This window comes from Cetorhinus maximus, chromosome 12, assembly GCF_964194155.1.
Source record: "Cetorhinus maximus chromosome 12, sCetMax3.hap1.1, whole genome shotgun sequence".
Taxonomy (NCBI): Eukaryota; Metazoa; Chordata; class Chondrichthyes; order Lamniformes; family Cetorhinidae; genus Cetorhinus; species Cetorhinus maximus.
In genome coordinates this window covers 72,858,025-72,879,036 of record NC_135890.1, presented here as the reverse complement: position 1 = coordinate 72,879,036, position 21,012 = coordinate 72,858,025, and the positions used below count along the sequence as shown (strand labels likewise).

The window sequence follows — 21,012 nt, the reverse complement described above, 5'->3', positions numbered from 1 at the left end:
CCATCCTCCTCTAATGCCTCTCCACTGCTGCCCAGCTGCGTGGGACTGTTCTCACCTGGTTCCACTTGCAATGGCTTCTTCTTTTCTTTCCACACCATTACCTCTGGTATCCCCGAAGGATAGATCCTTGATCCCTCCCCCCATCAAACTCTCACCATTAGTGGCATCATCTGAAGGCACAGCATTAGTTTTCACATCTTTGCTGAAGGCACTCAGCTCTATCTCACCATCATCACTCTAGGGTCCTCCACTGTTACTAAATTATCAGGCTTACTTTCCATCATCCAGTATTGGATAGGCTGAAATTTTCTCCAATTAAATATCGGGAAGACTGAAGCCATTGTTTTTGGTCTCCACTCCAAACTCCGTTCCTTAGCTACTGACTCCATCTCTCTCCCTAGCAACAGTCTGAGATTAAGCCAGCCTGTTCACAACCTTGTGTCACATTTGATCCAGAGATAGACTTCCAACCTCACATTCATGCCATCACTAAGACTGACCATTTCCTCTATAACATCGTCCGACTTTGCCTTTCTCAGTTCATCTGCTGCCGAAACCCTCATTCATGCTTTTGGCACCTCTGAACTTGACTAATCCAATACACGCCTGACTAGTTTCCCATATTCTCCTTCTTTCGGCTTCTCCCATTTTACTTGGGGTCAGTGAGTATGACTGCCCTTGCCATCAAGGCAGCATTTGATTGAGTGTGGTATCAAGGAACTCTAGCAAAACTGGAGTCAATGGGAACCAGGGGGAAAACTCTCCGCTGGTTGGGGTCATACCTAGCAGAAAGGAAGATGGTTGTGGTTGTTGGAGGTCAATCATCTCAGTTCCAGGACATTACTACAGGAGTTTCTCAGGGTAGTGTCCTAGGCCCAACCAACTTCAGCTGCTTCATCAATGACCTTCCTTCCATCATAAGGTCAGAAGTGGGGATGTTCACTGATGATTGCACAATGCTCAGCACCATTCATGACTCCTCAGATACTGAAGCATTCCATGTCCAAACACAGCAATACCTAGACAATATCCAGGCTTGGGCTGACAAGTGGCAAGTAACATTCACACCTTACAAGTGCCAGCAATGACCATGTCCAACAAGAAAGAATCTAACCATTGCCCCGTGACATTCAATGGCATTATCATCGCCAAATCCCCCACTATCAACATCCTGGGGGTTACCATTGACCAGAAATTGAACTGGACTAGCCATGTAAATACTGTGGCTGCAAGAGCAGGTCAGAGGCTAGGAATCCTGTGACGAGTAACTCACCTCCTGACTCCCCAAAGCCTGTCCACCATCTACAAGACACAAGTCAGGAGTGTGATGGAATGCTCCCTACTTGCCTGGATGAGTATAGCTCCAACAACACTCAAAAAGCTTGACACCAAGCAGGACAAAGCAGCCCACTTGATTGGCAGCCCATCCAAAAACATTCACTCCCTCCACCACCGGCGAACAGTGGCAACAGTGTGTACCATCAACAAGATGTACTGCAGAAACTCACCAAGGCTCCATAGCCAACACTTTCCAAACCCACAACCACTACCATCTAGAAGGACAAAGGTAGCAGATACATGGGAACACCAGCATCTGGAAGTTCCCCTCCAAGCCACTCACCATCCTGATTTGGAAATATATCGCCATTCCTTCACTGTCACTGGGTCAAAATCCTGGACTTCCCTTCCTAACAGCACTGTGGGTGTACCTACACCAAAGGGACTGCAGCAGTTCAAGACGGCAGCTCACCACCACCTTCTCAAGGGCAATTAGGGATGAGCAATAAAAGCTGGCCTAGCCAGCAGTGTCCACATTCCACAAATGAATTTTTAAAAATGCTGGTTGATCACCCTCCTCCTGTCACACATTTCTCTTCCAGTCCCACTCTATTTAAGTCTCTCGCTATCCCATCTTTCCATCTGGTCTTAGGCCCTCCTCTTCTTCCTGGCAGTTCCATCTAAGTCACTTGCCTCAACACATTTCCTCTCTCTCTCTCTGTCTCTTCTCTGGCAGGCAGTAAATAGTGGAATGCTGCAAGGCTCAGTGCTGGGGCCTCAGCGATTTACAATCTATATTAACAACTTAGATGAAGAGACAGAGAGTAATGTATCTAAGTTTGTTGATGATACCAAGCTAGGTGCAAAGGTAAGCTGTGGGGAGGACACAGAGAGGCTGCAAAGAGATACAGGCAAGTTAAGTGAGTTGGCAACAAGATGGCAGATGATATAGGGAGGTGTGAAGTTATTCACTTTGGTCATAAGAATAGAAACGCAGAATATTTTTTAAAAGTTGAGAAACTTGTAAGTATTGGTGTGCTCATACAAAGGATACAGAAAGTTAGCATACAGGTGCAGCAAGCAATTAGAAAGGCAAATGGCATGTTGGCCATTATTGCAAGGGGATTGAAGTCCAAGAATAAAGAAGTCTTGTTACAGTTGTACAGGGTTTTAGTGAGACCACAACTGGAGTACTGTGCAGTTTTGGACTTCACAATTAAGAAGGAATATACTTGCATTGGAGGTGGTACAGCGAAGGTTCACTAAATTGGTCCCTGGGATGAGGGGGTTGTCCTATGATGAGGGGCTGAGTAAATTGGATTTATATTGTCTGGAGTTTAGAAGAATGAGAGGCGATCTATTTGAAAGCTACAAAATTCTGAAGGGGCTCGATAGGATGGACAGAGATTGTTTCCGCTGGTCAGGGAATCTAAAACACGGGAGCACAGACTCAGGGTAAGGGGTCAATCATTTCAGGCTGAGATGAGGCAAAATTACTTCACTCAAAGGGTTATGAATCTTTGGAATTCTCCACCCCAGAAGGTTGTAGATGCTCCATCGTTGAATAAATTAGGCTGAGATAGACAGATTTTTGTCTCTCAGGAAATTAAGGGATATAGGGAGGAAAATGGAGTTGAAGTCCAAGATCAGCCAAGATAGTACTGAATTGTTGAGCACGCACGATGGGCCATGTGGTCTAATCCTGCCCCTATTTCTTATATTCTTGCCATAGATGACCATACCATTTCAATCCCTTCTCAACTATTTTCTTTGTTGCTCCCACAATCTTTACAGACCCCCTGATGTTCCTGATTTTATTTTTTTTCATTACTCCGCTCAGCATCCGTATCTCATTAGTATCCAGCTGTTGTTCATTGTCTTGATGTTGCCCAAGTTTCTGCACCGTATAGGAAAGCCAGTCTCAAGATTTTCTTATATTCCTTTCAGTTCCAGCGATATTTTTCTATCACATAACACTCCACTGCACTTTTTCCAATGACTCTAACTGGAACTAATCCATTGCTTAATTTCCTTTTCCATACTTCCACTTCTGCCATCGCTGACCCCAGGTAGTTGAACCCATTCACTTTCTCCAAGTCTTTATCTTTACATTTTCACTCAAAGAGGAAAGGGCTCAGTGCCCTTGGTGTAATCCAACTTTGGCTTTGAGATTCTCACTCTACCCACACTAGTCTCCCACATTCTACCCTCCGTCAGCTTGAGGTCATACAAAACTTGGCTCCCAGTGTCTTAACTCGCATTCTCTTATCACCCCTATGCTCACTGACCTACATTGGCTACCCATCAATCAACGCTTTGATTTTAAAATTTTGATCCTTTGTCTTCAAATCCCTTCCATGGCCTCGTCCCTCTCCATCTCTGTAGCCTCCTCCAGTGCAACAAAATTCCAAGATAACTGCTTCCCTCTAATTCTGGCCTCTCATGCATTCCTAATTTTAATTGCCCCACAATTGGTGGCCATGCCTTCAGTTGCCTAGGCCCCAAGTTCTGGAATAACCTCCCACATTTGCTTTCTCCTTTAAGATATTCCTTAAAACCTACCTCTCTGACCAAGTTTTTAGTCATCTGACCTTAGGTCAGCTGACTAAATGTAAAGATAAAAACTTGGAGAAAGTGAGTAGCTTCAAGTACCGGAGGTCAGTAATGGCTTGATGTCATTCTTTGTTTTATAATGCTCCTGTGAAGCATTTTGGGATGTCTCATTACGCTAAAGGTACTATATACCTGTTTTTAGTTGCCAACCCAGCAACTTATACAAGATTGGGATGTCTGATATATTATCCACTCATGGTCTGTTCTCTGTAATTTAACTCAGTTGATACAGTTTGTGACAAGCAGGCCTTGTGGTTATAAGGATTCACTGTCCTGCTGAATGAAATTTCACACATCCAGACTCAACTGTGACCACATTTTGAAGTTTGAAAATTGCCGTGATCCCAGAGTGAGAGCCGGGTGGGTGGAGTAGAGATGTGAGAGTAGCAGGGGGCGGGCACAGTGGTTTGAGAGGAAGTGGCGGGGGGAGGAATTGTGTGAGCTTGGCACGGGGGCGGTGGGAGAGAAGGGACCCGACCTGTTCATAGGCCATTTTTTGCAGCAGCAATCAGGTCCCAAAGAGCTGTCCGTTAGGCCACACCCACGATTAGAAAAAATGAGAGGACTTAAAGGGGCCTCACAGCTGTTAATCTGAGTTCCATGACAGCCATTGCTACCTCGGAGATTGCAACCCCAAAATTTCATCTCACAATGCCACAGGTGGTCACAGCCCACAGTTTGGGAAGTCCTGGATTACAAGCACTGAAGCATTTTTTCTCAACTTATTTCATAAGCCTTCCATTGATGATCAACCATCTACTAACAACCTTGAAGTCAAAACAGCAAGTTGCTATCAGAATAAGAACATAAGAAATAGGAACAGGAGTAGACCATTCGGACCCTCGAGCCTGCTCCACCATTCAATAAGATCATGGTTGATCTTGTGTTTCGATTTCCACATTCCCATCTAACCCTGCTAACCTTTGATTCCCTTGCCTAACAAGAATCTATCTACCTCTGTCTTAAAAATATTCAACGACCCCGCCTCCACCACCTTCTGAGGCAGAGTTCCAAAGTCACACAACACTCAGAAAAAATTTCTCATCTCTGTCCTAATCCACTAATTTTAAAACAGTGCCCCCTAGTTCTGGACTCACCCACAAGAGGAAACATCCTTTCAACGTCTACCTTATCAAGGGTGTTCAGGATCTTGTATACTTCAATCAAATCATCCCTCACTCTTCTAAACTCCAGTGGAAACAAGCTCAGTCTGTCCAACCTTTCCTCATAAAGCAACTCACCCATTCCAGGTGTCAATCTAATAAACCTCTTCTAAACCGCCTCCAATGTATTTACATCCTTCCTTAAATAAGGAGACCAAAACTGCACACAGTATTCAAGGTGCGGTCTCACCAATGCCCTGTATCACTGAAGCATAACATCCATTTCTTTTATGTTCAATTCCTCGCATAATAAAGGATAGCATTCCATTAGCCTTCTTAATTACTTGCTGTACCTGCATACTAACTTTGTGACTCATATACTAGAACACCTAGATCCCTCTGCACCTCAGAATTATGCAGCCGTTTTCATTTAAGTAACACTCTGCTTTTTTATTCTTTCTGCCAAAGTGAACAACTTCACATTTTCCCACATTAAACTCCATTTGCCAAATCTTTACCTGCTCATTCAACCTATCAATATCCATCTGCAACCTCATGTCCTCTTCACAACATACTTTCCTACCTATCTTTGTCTCATCTGCAAATTTAGCTACCATGTTTTCACTCCCCTCATCTAAGTTATTGATATATATGGCATATGGCAGCCAGGATATGGCATAGGGCAGCCAGCATTTCTGAATAATGTTTGTATGTATAGACTTTTGCTGTACCTGGTAAAAGCACATCCCACTCTCAGGTCCAGCTCTTGACGCGCATCCACTGATAGTGCCTCATTCCGATTTGGTTCTCCCAACTGGTTCATAGCATTGCTAATGTCAGCATCGGTTATAGCACTGAACTTAGCACGATAAATCACCCTCTCATTCCCACGAGGAATGTTCATAACAGGTCGAATAGCATCAAGCACCTGAATAAACAAAAACACACTACAGTACAATATTCTGAATGTAAGGTTTACCTATTGTAGGAAAGTGAACCTAATTAAGTCTGCAGTGGAGTTTTTCACATATGCAACAGACAGTACATTCTGCAACATTGCCCTTTCTTTCCCTCAAGGAATTCTTATTCCCAAATGTATGGTGATTGATGGAGACGTTCTATAAAACACTTTCATAGTGGGAGTGTTGAGGTTGGGGATATGGAAGGGGCGGGGGGTGTCACCCTCCCTCACTGCAGATGAGGACATTGCTTTGATTCTGCTCACATATTCTGGTTTGGAAGTTGAACGGTTCATGCAACTTGTTCCGTGTTTCTAAGGCAGATTTCCAAGAAAAGGGTGCTAGATTTACATTTAATTTCTGAAATCCTCCACCCAAGGGAGAGTCTGTTGGCATACATTTGAGCCAGCTCCATGCAGCTAATGGGGTTAGCTAACAGTGAAGAGCTGAAGACACTGAGTTGGACTTACTAAGGTCATAGTTAGAGTAATTTTCCTTAAGAGATATTTTATTTTATGCTGCGTTGCACTATTACGATACTATGATCAAGCAGCAGCCAGAGCTTCTGAGGAAGCTCCAGGACTTTTGTGCTCGGCAGTTCATGTCTGAAGAGTGCCCCAAGCTCCTGCACCAAGAATTACAATTTGAGTATGAAGTCCAAAGTATATAGCTCTCAACAACTATTTATTTTAGTTAAAATCAAGATAATCATTGATTTTCAGGATTTTAACATGAATTTACAAATCCAAATGAGAGCAGTAACTGCCCTAAAATGTGCATTGGCGTGAACAGCATTCGAGCTGCTTATCTCAATACATGCAATGGGTGACATCAGATTCCAGCTTCAGAACAGGCAAAAGTAACGGACGCATCTCACAGCGCTACTAACAACTTGTATTTATATAGCGCCTTTAACATAATGAAACATCCCAAGGTGATTCTCAGAGCATTATAACTAGGCATGACAACCAGCCACATAAGGAGATATTAGGTCAGATGACCAAAAGCTTGGTTGAAGAAGGATGTTTTAAGAACTGCCTTAAAGAAGGAAAGCAAGGTAGAGAAGTGGAAGAGCATAACAAGGGAATTACAGAGCTTGGGGCCTCGGTAACTGAAGGCATGGCCACCAACGGTGGAACAATTATAATTTGGAGTGCACGAGAGGCCAAGCTAGAAGAGCACAGATATCTCAGAAGGTTGTGGGGTTGAAGAAGATTACACAGAAAAGGAGGGGCAAGGCCTTGGAGGGATTTGGAAACGAGTAAAGAATCTCACAAATACACTCTTCTAGAGTCACTTTGCCATTTTTCCTCAAGCTGCCCAATTGCTGAACTTTTACACCTAAACGATCTAAGGGGCAAGGTTTTCCTTGTTGAGCAGTTGTTGTAATTGGCCATCCTTACTCAGTTCAAAATAAAAGCTTCTGTTTTGGGTACTGCCAAATAGAAATTTATTATCCAGTCCCAGAATCAAAGCCTTACCTCAAAGCAGATGTTTTCCCCTTCCTTGTCACAATCCAGCCACAGCACAATGCAGTCAATGCCTCGCCCTTCTACCTGTTCAAAACAGATACACTTGTGAATTAATGTCATTAAATGCTCAAACAATTAACTCAGCAATATTTGATTTACATTGTTGGACACAAGATTACCATTTTAAAATTAAGTGAACCTCACCCAAGATCATAGTGCTATAAAGTTTCAACCAAATGACAACTAAATAATAGTGTGTGACCCATATCCTGAATAAGCAGCAACTCCATACATTTAGGCAGCGAGCAAACCTTATTCAACAAAATAAAAAGAACTGTGTATAGTCACACAGTACCGGAACCTGTTGAAAATTAACCGCATTTATGCATATCCAACGTACTTAGCTATACTCGACCAAGTTGAGTTTGGGGGTGAAATATATAGTACTGGTAAGAATGCGACTATTTTGAATTGGGGACTCCTATTTTTCGTACCTGTAAGAACTTCACCATGTTGAGTTTGGGGTTGGCTTCTTTCTTTTCTGTTGGTGCTTTGCTGAAAAGCTCTGCCGGATCAACTTTATCCCAGTTGTTATATTTACCTGAAAATAAAAGATATAGCCTGGATTGCTTCAGCCATAAAGATTAATATCAAGTGATCCCACCATTATCACACAGCGCTGAATGCAGGAATGACAACAGAGCAAGAAAAACCTATTCACGTTATTGAGGTCTTCTTTCAGAACCTGCTCTGAGAGCACTCTACTTTAATAACTAACAAAAAGTTCAAATTGGATCTGGACCAATGATAAAGCTATGCAAAAATTCTCGCTGACACTGAACCTTGCACAATAAATCACCCTTTCATTCCCACAAGGAATGTTCATAACAGGTTGAATAGCATGAAGCACCTGAATAAATAAAAGCACACTACAATACAATATTCTGAATGTAAAGTTTACCTATTGTAGGAAAGTGAACCTAGTTAAGTCTACAGTGGAGTTCTTCACATATGGAACAGACAGTACATTCTGCAACATTGCCCTTCCTTTCCCTCATGGAATTATTATTCCCAAATGTGTGTTGATTGACGGAGATGTTCTATAGCACTTTATGGTAGGGGGAGTGTTAGGGGTTCGGGATATGGGGTCACCCTCCCTCACTGCAAATGAGAGCATGGCTTTGATTCTGCGGTGAAAATATGGCAGATCATGGTGGGAGGGCTAGTCAACAGCTAAGTCGAGTTGGAACAAAAGTATCTTTTGACCACAATTCATATCCAATCACAGATCTGCTATTCTTAATCCTATTCTGTACATATAATTAATGAGCTAGGCAATATAATTTTAAAAAGACATTACAATGGTTCACATATTTCACTAAGCCATTGGACATTTTATTCATACAGCAGCTGTCCATCGCAAGTTCACCACGGCCGAGTAATAAACTAAATACCAGCAGAGCCACACCTGTTTGTTCCATTTACCACCAGCAGAAAACCTGATTTCATAGGATATGGAAAGCAACAGTTGGCATCTAGTTATGTGAAGAGTGGACCAGAACTGTATTTTTTCATTCAAAACCTGGTGATAGTGCCAATGTACATTTTTCACCAGCAAAATGGAACTTATTTGCATGCTGAATTACATACAGCAATTAAAAACTAGGTGGCAGTCACTAATATAATTAGATGTCATACAAAATAATGCAACCAGTTTGAAAGACTTCAGCTCTGTAACTTTACACCTTGGATGAGGTATGTGGATGAGCATGCAAAGGAGGGCAAGCATTTGGGGATGCAAACCTTCCAGGACAGTCTTAGATTCTCCAGGAATTAAAGATCCATCTCCTAGACACCACTGCAGGCAACCCAGAAGAAAAATCATAGGGACATTAAAACAATCATTTTTTGTTCTTTCATTTTCTTTAGCACTTTTGTTTATTAGTTACAAAAATATTGGTGATGAGAGAAAAAGGGCTGTTTGAAAAGGGCGATTGGAGATTATGTGACGAAACCTTGAGAAACACGTCTACTCAGTTGATAACCCAAAAACTTAGTTTTTTTCTGCACAGCTATGATCAGTTAATGTACTGATCCTTTCCCCACAAAAGTCTCATAAAACGTTACAACAATTATGTCCTCAAAATCTAAGATTTAAAACAAGCAGATTGAGGAATACTCATTTGAGGAATACACTTGTAAGCAGCCACTTCTGTACCCAGTATCAGACATCAACATCAGACAACAATTTTCACCCCTCCCCAAATAGAAAAATGTCACACCAGGATCCACATTACCTATGAAATCCAAGGTCATCACGTGACCACAGACTGAAGTCACCTTGAACCGAACACTCTGCCCCAGGAAAGTCCCAGTGTACTCGTGTACAGAGCATACTCCATTCAACCCTTTCCGGGAGTTGCAGTTACCTGATTGGAAGGCAAATGAAAAACAAGTTCAGTGCGCGGCTAATTTCAGGGGAACTGCTGAGGACAAATACTGAACTCACACACTAATTGTCTGTCACCTCTACAAACTTCAAGTTCAAATTAAATCATTTTCAACGCACTTTTCTTTTTTAGGACAGCTCCACTCTGGACCCAATCTGAAGGTTGATGTATAAGGGTGTGTGCGCAAAGTTCTCACCTGGGCAGCAGGCAAGCCAGACAGGAACCAAGGAGCTTAAATGAGGTTCAACCCAGTTGATACGCATATTACATCAACCAGTCTCAGACCAGTAACTGTATCTATAGATAAATACATGTCTGGTATATAAAATGAATTATGGCTCTAGTTTGAAGAAAACCAAATAGTTTTCTCAGTGCCCTGGTCATCACTTCGCACTCAACAAATTCAACAGAACTAGCCATTCACCTCACACTTGTTTGCAGGTTGTTGCTTGCAAAGAATGGCCACTACATCTGCCTACAAACTAGTTATTGCACTGCACAGTGTTGAGTTTTAAGTATTTTGATGATACAAGGCATTTCTTTTCTCTCTCTTTTTATTTTAAAAAACAGTCCAGTTACAATATTAATAGTGATTCCCAAAACTAAAATTCCACTGATTTGAAATTGATGATTAACTTTTAGGATCCATCTTGGTGCAAATTAAATTATGCCCCACAGAACAAACAACGAGAATCAAGGTCTTGCATAAATACTCAGTTTTTACACAAGCCACAATTTTCCACTCCCAATTTAAGAATGTAGATTGAGGCAGCCTCACCAAATGCTCCACTGGGATTGACTAACTGACCACAGAATGGGGACCAAACCTGGAATCCTGTGGGTCTTGATGGCTCAAGTACTTCATTAGGGACATAGGAATGGACTTCTGGATGATACTTCCCTTTCTAGCGAAGGAGCATTGGTGTACTTGTGGGAAGAATCAACAATGCACCGAAATCTCATGCTCTGTATCCCCATACATGCCTACTCCTAAACAACCACAGCATCAGAAGGCATCCTGTGGTTCCTAGGTAGCAAAGCATTCTTTCCCTTCTTGTTCAACTTTCTGAAAGGAATAGGAGTTGAAAAATTAATATAATATTTCACAGGGCTAAGTTTCTTGTTGTAGTCTCACTGGACAGGTGTAAATCACCATAACAAATCCAACTCTCATGAATTACTCTGCACTTGAGGGAGCATGACTAACTTAGCAGTGGTCCCAAAAGTTCACTACTACCTCAACAGTACCCATCAACTATTATGATTTAGAACTAAAATTATCCAGGAGACATCAATGATCTAAATAGTGTACGTAGTAACTAAAATACATTTACGTAAATAGGAAATCAGCAGATTACTGATCTAATACACAAGTGGTGTTCCTGTATATAAAAACACTAAGGACAAACAGCACATTCACCAGAATTTTTTTGCAAATCCATTGAATTCTCCGGAATCTGCAGCGTCTGTACTATGAGGATAACCATGGTAACCTTAAGGTAAGAATTTCACTGTTGCATGCAGTTTTCTGTTCTCAGGGTGGTTTCTATGTAGACTCATAACATGTTACAGCACAGGAGACCATTTGGCCCATCTATGCCAGATCTCAAAGACATTTAGCCCTGTGGGTTTCAGAAGCTATCAAAAGCACCCTTTTTATGTCACTAACCCGCTACCAGGTATAAAAACTGTTCCTCTTTCCAATCTTAAACAGATTTTTTGTTCTTCTCACCTCCTCTCTCAAAGGCAGTGATTCTTGTTTGACTAATTAGATAGGTTTTTTTGCTAAGGTAATAGAGAGGGTGGATGAGAGCAGTGCAATTCATGTTGTGTACATGGACTTTCAAAAGACATATGATAAAGCACCATAAATAGGAAAATTTAGTAAAATTGAAGCCCATTTTATAAAACAGGTAGTAGGAGCACTGATATAAAATTGACTAAGGAATAGAAAACAGAGTTGTATTGAACGGCTGTTTCTCCGACTATAGGGAGGTTTACAGTGGAATTCCCAAGGTTCAAAATTAGGATCACTGCTTTTTATATATATAACTTGGACATGGAGGCGCAGGGCACAATTGCAAAATTTGCAGATGACAAGTGTCGCAATTGGTGAGGAAGTAATATAGTAATAGATTTCAAAAGGATAGGCAGGCTGGTGGAATGGGCAGATGAAATTCAATGCAGGAGAGTTTGAAGTGATACAATTCGATAGAAAGAATGAGAAGGAACAGTACAAACTAAATGATGCATCCCCTTTAAAATTGTAAGAACAGGGAGACCTGGGTGTGTCTGTGGACAAATCTTTGAAGATGTTAGGTCAGATTAATAAAAGCAATTAAGATCCTGGGCTTTATAAACAGATGCAGAGGGCTCAAAAGCCAGGAAGTTATGCTGAACTATACAAAATACTAGTGCAGCCCCAGCTATGTCCAATTATGTGCACCACATGTTTGGAAGGAATCGAAAGCTGTGGAGAGGGTACTGAAGACATTTACTGGAATGTTTCCGGAGGCAGAGGATTACAATTCTGTGAATAGGCTGGAGAAGCGGCGGGGTAGTTGTTTTCCTTAGAGCAGAGAAGCTTAAGAGGAGATTTGATAGAGGTGTTTAAAATCATGAAGGGTTTAGGTAGACTAAATAAAAAGAAACTGTTTCCAACATCTGAAAATTGATAACTTGAACATGCAGATTTAAAAAGCAATTGGCAAAAAAAATCATAGGTGACACATGGAAAAACTTTTTTACAAAAGTAGCTGAAATTTAGAATGCAATCTCTGATTGGGTGATAGGTAAAGACACATTCAGTAGCAACTTTCAAAAGGAATGATGAATACTTGAAGGCGAAAAATGTTCAGGGATATGGGGAAAAAGCAAGGAAGCAGAATAACTCTATTGCTCTTCAAAAAAACTAGGTAGATTTGATGGGTCAAATGGTCTCATTCTGTGCATAATGATCTTATTCTATTCTGATTCTATGGGCCCAATTTTAACCATAGGTTTTGAGAAAGTTAAAATTAAGCCTTATGACTCTATTGACTATTTTTTAACTATGCCAAGGCACTTCTGGCCAGCTTCCTGTCTCCAACGCCTCATAAACCTAAGCTTATCTGAAACTCTGCCACCTGTATCCTACCTCCAAGTGCCATTCACCTCCATTGCTCACTGACTTACACTGGCTCTCAGTTAAGCAATGCCTTGATTTTAAAATTCTCATCCTTGTTTTCAAATCTCTCCAAGCCCTTGCCCTCCCTATCTCTGTAACTTCTTCTAGCTCTTCAACCCTCCCACATATGTGAGCTCCTTCAATTCTGGCCTCTTGAGCATCGTTGATTTTAATCGCCCCATCATTAGTGCAGCTACTGATAACCAACTCTATAATTATGCATAAATATACAGAGCATGGTAAATAAGGCTCGTAAGTTGCAAGCACAGCCAGCCGCATACAAATATGATATTGTGGTGATAACGGAGACCTGGTTCAAAAAGGGCAGGACTATGTACTAAATATCCCTTGATAGAAGGTGCACAGTGAAGATAGGTAAGGAAAAGGGGAGGGAAGCAGTACTGATTAAGGTCAATATTACACTGTTGGAGAGAGATGATGTCCTGAAGACAGAAGTTATTTGGTTAGAGTTAAGAAACAATCGAGGTGCCATTACACTACTGGATGTATTCTAGAGGTCACTCACTAGTGGGAAAGATATGGAGGGGCAATTTTGGAGGGAAATTAGAGAGATGTGCAAGAACGGAGAGTGAGGGGCGACTTGATAGAAGTTTACAAAATTATGAGTGGCATGGACAGAGTAGATAGTCAGAAGCTTTTTCCCAGGGTGGAAGAGTCAATCACTAGGGGACATAGATTTAAGGTGAGAGGAGGAAACTTTAGAGGAGATGTGCGGGGCAAGTTTTTTACACAGAGGGTAGTGAGTGTCTGGAATTTGCTGCCAGAGGAGGTGGTGGAAACAGGTACGATAGTGGTGTTTAAGAGGCAGCTTGACAAATACATGAATAGGATGGGAATAGAGGGATACGGACCCCGGAAGTGCAAATGTTTTAGTTTGACAGGCAATATGATCGGCACAGGCTTGGAGGGCCAAAGGGCCTGTTCCTGTGCTGTACTTTTCTTTCTTTCTTTGAAAACTATAGAGTAGTGATCGCGGTTGACTTTAATTATCATAATATAAACTGGGATATCAACAGTGTACAGGGTAGAGGGAGAGAAGTTTCAGAAGTGTGTCCAGGAGAATTTTCTTGATCAGCACATTTCTGACAAAACAAAGAAGTAGTAATGCTGGATCTGGTGCTGATAAATCAAATAGATCGTGTCATTCAGGGGGCATTTAGGGAACAGTGATCATAGTACCATAATGTTTAGAGTAACAATGGAAAAGGACAAGGAGCAAAAATAATTAATTGGATAGCCAACTTTTCAATATGTTGAGAACAGACCTGTGTGGGGTAAATTGGAATCAAAGATTGGCAGGCAAAGGTGTAACAGAACAATGGGCTACCTTTAAAGAAATGGTTCAGGACCAGGTGAGCTGCATTCCAACAAGGGGGAAGGAGGGGCAAGCAAAGTCAGAGCTCTCTGGATGACTAGGGAGATAGAAAGTAAGATGAAGCAAAAAAGAGTGCATATAACAGATGTCATATTGATAACATAAGTGAAAACCAGGATGAATATAGAAAGTTCAGAGGGGCAGTGATAAAAGAAATAAAAGAGGCAAAGTGAGTGTATGAGAAGTGGCTGGCAACTAACAAAGTGAGATCCAAAAGTCTTCTATAGGCAAATAAATAATAAAAGGATAGTGAGAGGTGGTGTGAGGCAATTAAAGACCAAAAAGGGGATCTATGCATGGTGGCAGAGGGTATGGCTGGGATACTAAATTAATACTTTGCACCTGTCTTTACCAAGGAAGAAGCCAGAGGGAAAGAGGAGGTCATTGAGTTACCAATGAGTTAAAAATTGATGAAGAGGAGGTATTAGAAAAGCTGGCTGTACTTAAAGCTGACCTGATGGAGTGCATCCGAGGATGCTGAGTGAAGTAAGGGCTGAAATTGCAGAGGAACTGGCTATAATCTTCCAATCCTCTTTAGATAAGTGGGTGGCACCAGAGGTCTGGAGAACATGCTTGAAAATGTGTACAAGGATAAATCCAATACTACAGGCCAGTCAGTTTAACATCAGTGATGGAAAGCCTTTTAAGAACTATAATCCAGGACTAACAGTCACTTGAACAAGATTAATTAAGGAAAGCCAGCACAAATTTATAAAGGCAAATTGTGTTTAACTGAGTTTTTAGTTAAGGTAACAGAGAAGGTTAACGTAGGTATTACGGTTGATGTGGCGTATATAGACTTCCAAAAGATGTTTGAAAAAGTTCTACAATAGACTTGTCAGTAAAATTGAGTCTCATGGAATAAAAAGTTTAGTGGTGGCATGGATACAAAGTTGGCCGAGTGACAGGAAATACAGAGTAGCGGTAAAAGGTCGTTTTTCGGACTGGAAGTATACAGTGGTGTTCCAAGGGTCTTTACTAAAACCACTGTTTTTCTTGATATATATATTAGTGACCTAGACTTTGATGTACAGGGCAAAATTTCATTTGACACAAAACTTGGAAGTATTATGAACTTTGCAGAGGATAGTGACAGACTTCAAGACAGACAGGTTGGTGGATGGGCAGACACGTGGCATGTGAAGTTCAGTGCAGAGAAGTAGGAAGTAATACATTTTGGTAGGAAGAATGACGAAAGGCAATATAAACTAAAGAGTACAAGTTCTAAAGGGAGTACAGGAACAGAGAAACATGGGAATGTGATCACAAAACATTGAAGGTGATGGAATGTTGGGGAAGTAGTTAAAAAAGCTTTCAAGTTCATGGGTTTATAAAATGGGGCACAGAGTGCAAAGCTATGATGAACCTTTATAAAACACTGGTTCAGTCTCATCTGGAGTACTGTGTCTAATTCTGGACGCCGCAGTTTAGGAAGGATGTGAAAGCTTTAGAGAGGATGCAAAAAAGATTTTGTGGTTCCAGAGAGGAGGGACTTGAGTTACAAGAATAGATTGGAAGAATCGGGGTTGTTCCCCTTCAAGAATAGCAGGTTGAGAGCAGATTTAACAGCTGTTCAAAATCAAGAGTAGGTAGAGAAAATTGTTCTCTTTGGCAGAGGGGTCGAAAGCCAAAGGACACAGATTTAAAGTGATTGGCAAAAGAACCAAAGGTGATATGAGGAAACATTTTCTTACTCGGCGTGCATTGAGGATCTAGAATGACAGCCCAAAAGGATGGTGGAGGCAGATTAAATTGTGGCTTTTAAACAGGAATTTTTTTTTTGTTCATTCACGGGATTTGGGTTTCGCTGGCTGGGCCAGCATTTATTGCCTATCCCTAGTTGCCTTTGAGAAGGTGGTGGTGAGCTGCCTTCTGGAACCTCTGCAATCCAATGTAGTGTAGGCACACCCACAGTGCTGTTAAGAAGGGGGTTCCAGGATTTTGACCCAATGACAGTGAAGGAACAGCAATATATTTCCAAGTCTGAATGGTGAGTGACTTGAAGGGGAACTTCTAGGTGGTGGTGTTCCCATCTATCTGCTGCCCTTGTCCTTCTAGATGGTCGTGGGTTTGGAAGGTGCTGTCTAAGGAGCCTTGGTGAATTCCTGCAGTGCATCTTGTAGACAGTACACACTGCTGCTACTGTGCATCGGTGGCGGAGGGGGTGAATGTTTGTGGATGTGGTGCCAATCAAGGGGGCTGCCTTGCCGTGGACGGTGTCAACCTTCTTAGTGTTGTGGGAGCTGCACTCGTCCAGACAAGTGGGGGGTAATGCATCACACTCCTGAATTGTGCCTTGTAGATGGTGGACAGGCTTTGGGGAGTCAGGATGTCGGTTACTCATCGCAGGATTCCTAGCCTCTAACCTGTTCTTGTAGCCACAGTATTTATATGGCTAGTCCAGTTCAGTTTCTGGTCAATGGTAACCCCCCAGGATGTTGATAGTGGGGGATTCAGTGATGGTAATGCCATTGAAAATCAAGGGGTGATGGTTAGATTCTCTCTTGTTGGAGATGGTCATTGCCTGGCAGTTGTGGGAATGTTACTTGCCACTTGTCAGCCGAAGCCTGGATATTGTCCAGGTCTTGCTGCATTTGGACACGGACTGCTTCAGTATCTGAGGAGTTGCGAATGGTGTTGAACATTGTGCAGTCATCAGCAAGCATCCCCACTTCTGACCTTATGATGGAAGGAAGTTCATTGATGAAGCAGCTGAAGATAGTTGGGCCAAAGATCCTACCCTGAGGAATTCCTGCAGTGATGTCCTGGAGCTGAGATGATTGACCTCCAACAACCATAACCATCTTTTTTTGTGCTCAGTATGACTCCAACCAATGGAGACTTTCTCCCCGATTGCCATTGACTCTCCAGTTTTGCTAGGGCTTTTTGATGCCACACTTGGTCAAATGCAGTCTTGATGTCAAGAGCAGTTACTCTCACTTCACCTCGGGAGTTGAGCTCTTTTGTCCATGTTTGAATCAAGGTTGGAATGAGGTCAGAGGCTGAGTGGCCCTGGCGGAACTCAAACTGGGTGTCAGTGAGCAGATTATTGCTAAGCAAGTGCTGCTTGATAGCACTATTGATCACCCCTTCCAATACTTTACTGATAATCGAGAGTAGACTGATGGGGCTGTAATTGGCCGAGTTGGGTTTGTCCTGCTTTTTGCATACAGGACATACCTGGGCAATTTTCCAAATTGCTGGATAGATGCCAGTGTTGTAGCTGTACTGGAACAGCTTGGCATGGAGCGCAGCAAGTTCTGGAGCACAAGTCTTCAGTACTATTGCTGAAATATTGTCAGGACCCATTAACTTTGCACTATCCAGTGCCTTCAGCCGTTTCTTGATATCAGGTGGTGTGAATCGAATTAGCTGAAGACTGGCATCTGTGATGCTGGGGACCTCTGGAGTAGGCCAAGATGGTCATCCACTCAGCACTTCTGGCTGAAGATTGTAGCAAATGCTTCAGCCTCATCATTTGCATTGATATGCTGGTCTCCCCCACCATTGAGGATGGGGATATGTGTGGAGCCACCTCCTCCAGTGAATTGTTTAATTGTCCACCACCATTCACAGCTGGATGTGGCATGATTGCAGAGCTGAGATCTGATCCGTTGGTTGTGGGATCAATTAGCTCTATTGCTTGGAATTGAATAAGCACCTGTAGATAAAAAAAATGTTCAGGGTTAAGGGAATGGGTAGGGGAAGTGAGACTAGCTATAATCCTTGATTCTATAAGTCTGTTACTTTGAAAGATAGCAAGAAAAAGTCACATGGATTACTGTGAATTCACCAAGCTACAGCCATGATGGTTTTAAACTTAGTCTCATATCATCCTGCTTGTGCACATTCAAAAGTTTTTCATTTTGGAAGAAGTGCATAAGAAATAAGAAAATATAACTACCAATTCTCTTCCAAGTGAAGCTGTTTACACATATCCAGCCACACTGACTAGTCACATTTTCCTAATACAGTACCTTCCTTACTATGTTTCAAATCTTGAATCCCAATTTTCCCATTTTCAGGTACTAGCTTCAGGTTTTTAAAAAATTGTTTATTTTTGAGATTATATTTAGATGGTCTGTCCATCTACACTTTACCCAAAATCTTTATGTTTATTCCTTAAAGTGGTTAAAACAGCCATAACTTTTAACGTATTAAAATGAAATAATCTAGCTAATGCCTGATACTTAAGTTTGTAATAAAATAATTTTGGATAACTTCTTCTATGTTCTCTTAAATGAGATTTGCAGAATGCACCAAAATGGCTGAATCAGATTGTGTGAAGCATCAGCATCCTATTCATCCAGGAGCAGAGCTTCAAGCCCCTTTTCCTATCAACCCATACTTCCACCTCCATAATATCCAACACCTTCATCTCTACTTCAGTCTCATCACAACTGAAACCTTTATCCACACTTATCACCTCTAGGCTAGAATTCTCCTCGTCAGCCTCCAATTCAGCTCCTTTCAAAAGTTCAAGATAACATGTCCAAAGCTCAACAGCCAGTATCCTGCCCCTCACAAGTCTCTTCCAGATAACTTCCTCAGTTAGGCATAAAATATCCCATGTCACTACTCAATGAAGTGCAGGAGAATTCTCTCGGTGTCCTGGCCAAAATTTATCCTCAACCATCAAAAACAGATTTTCTGGTCACTCATCTCAAATGCTATTCCTGGAATCTAACTAAATATCAGCCTACATCACTACAGCGACCAAACTTTACAAAGCCGTCTAACGCGCTTTGACTCTCCTCACGATGTATCAAGCTGCTTTATAAACGAAGGGAAATCGCCACCTTCCCGCTCACTAATAGCCGCAGAGCCAACGCTGAAGCCCAGCGGGCCCCAGAAAACCTGAGCTCGTAGAAAGCAGCCCAGGTCATTGCCGGGCCAGGCTCACTTACCCCGCGACAGGATCTTGGCAATGGACTGAGCCAGAGACGGTTTCTCGGCCACCATCAGCACAGTCTTCATGGTGCCGGCTTCACGCAACAGCACTGTAACCACTCAAACTGTCGCCATGACACCCACGACCTTTCCTGCGTACATGACAACACTTCCGGTTCCGGGCCCTCGAGGAAGCGGAGAGACGGTTGAGAGCCGCGAGCTTGTTTCCATAGTAACCGTGGTCGGAGGCGACGTCTTTCTGTCCGCTCATTGCAGGCTGGCGCTGGAAATCACGACAGCTCCGCATAACACAGAGGGGTCCTTCCAAAGAAGAAAAATTAATTTATGACTATTTGACAATAAGTAAAAACTACCGCTTTATCACTGGTTGGCCTCAAAGATGTGAAGTCATTGGAGAGCGTGTAGAAAAGATTTGCGAGAATGGTTGTCAAAGCCGTCATGGACACGACGGTCTGAATGGCCTCTTTCTGTGCTGTAATCATTTTATGATTCTAACAAAACTAGAGCATATTGTCCAATTCTGGGCACCACACTTTAGGAAGAATGTGAAGTAATTGGAGAGGGTGCAGAAAAGATTTGCGAGAATGATTGTCAGCTGGCATAGACACCAGGGGCTGAATTGCCTCTTTCTTTGCTGTGACCATTTTATGATTCCATAAAAGCACTTTAGGTAGGCACCATCCCTAGATTTACTTTGGAGTCCAATGATTGTTAATTTTCTGCTGCCAACACCTCACAAACAAAACTTTCTCAGTTCATGAATCGGAAGTAAGTTGCTGGAAGCACTCAGTAATTCAGGCAGCATCGGTGGAGAAAGAAACATGGTTAATGTTTCAGTTCTTGAGTGCCACCTCAGTGAACCCATCTCCTCCCAGCCAACCAGCTGTCCAACTAAGAATGGAGATCACTAAACCAAATAAAAATGACTATTAGTAACTAGGGCTCACTTTGCCACCACAGTCCCTTAAAGGAAGAAAAAGGCTGGTCAGGGGAAAACCTCCATTTTTAAAATAAAAATAATAATTTTATAAAGCAGCCAGGGTGACGTAGATACACTTTACTTCCTGTCTTCTGGCCGGGACATAAAGCATACATTACCCTAGTCTTACAGGCTCAAAACGGTAACTCTGTCTCTCTCTCCACAGATGCTGCCAGACCTGTTGAGTTTTTCCAGCATTTTCTGTTTTTATTTCAGTATCCCAGGCTTTATTAATAGGGGCGTAGAGTACAAGAGCAAGGTGGTTGTGCTGAACTTGTATAGGACACTAATTAGACCTCAGCTGGAGTATTGTGTGCAGTTCTGGGCGCCACGCTTTAGGAAGTATGTGAACACATTGGAGAGAGTGCAGAAGAGATTTACAAAAATGGTTTCAGGGATGAGAAACTTCAGTTATGATGAGGAGAGGAGAAGGCTAAGAGGAGATTTGAAAAGAGGTGCTCAAAATCATGAGGGGGCTGGACAGAGTAGATGGGCAGAAACTGTTCCCGCTCAAAAAAGGATCGAGAATGAGAGGGCACAGATTTAAGGTAATTTGCAAAAGAAGCAAATGTGATGTGAGAAAAAACTTTTTCACGCAGCGAGTGGTTCAGGTCTGGAATGCACTGCCTGGAAGTGTGGTGGAGGCAGGTTCATTCGGGCACTCGAGGTCATTAGATGATTATTT

The 21,012-nt window shown here is 42.1% G+C and overlaps 1 protein-coding gene across 5 annotated transcripts in view; it reads right to left on the bottom strand.

Annotated features, from left to right (window-relative positions):
- Nucleotides 1–19,517, bottom strand: part of top3b (DNA topoisomerase III beta) — a 64,116-nt gene extending 44,599 nt beyond the window's left edge. Inside the window, exons 1-6 of one of the 5 annotated variants that reach the window (XM_078553892.1) lie at nucleotides 19,345–19,497; nucleotides 10,703–10,941; nucleotides 9,723–9,854; nucleotides 7,920–8,026; nucleotides 7,435–7,509; nucleotides 5,726–5,922 (exon numbers count right to left, since the gene is read on the bottom strand). In XM_078553892.1, coding sequence (XP_078410018.1) covers nucleotides 5,726–5,922; nucleotides 7,435–7,509; nucleotides 7,920–8,026; nucleotides 9,723–9,741 — 398 coding nt within the window. In that variant the 5' untranslated portion in view covers nucleotides 9,742–9,854; nucleotides 10,703–10,941; nucleotides 19,345–19,497. Of the gene's footprint in view, nucleotides 1–5,725; nucleotides 5,923–7,434; nucleotides 7,510–7,919; nucleotides 8,027–9,722; nucleotides 9,855–10,702; nucleotides 10,942–19,344 lie in introns of those variants that run through there. The other 4 variants (XM_078553891.1, XM_078553890.1, XM_078553894.1 and 1 more) reach the window with 4 other exon arrangements.
- Between the last annotated feature and the right edge of the window lie 1,495 nt (nucleotides 19,518–21,012).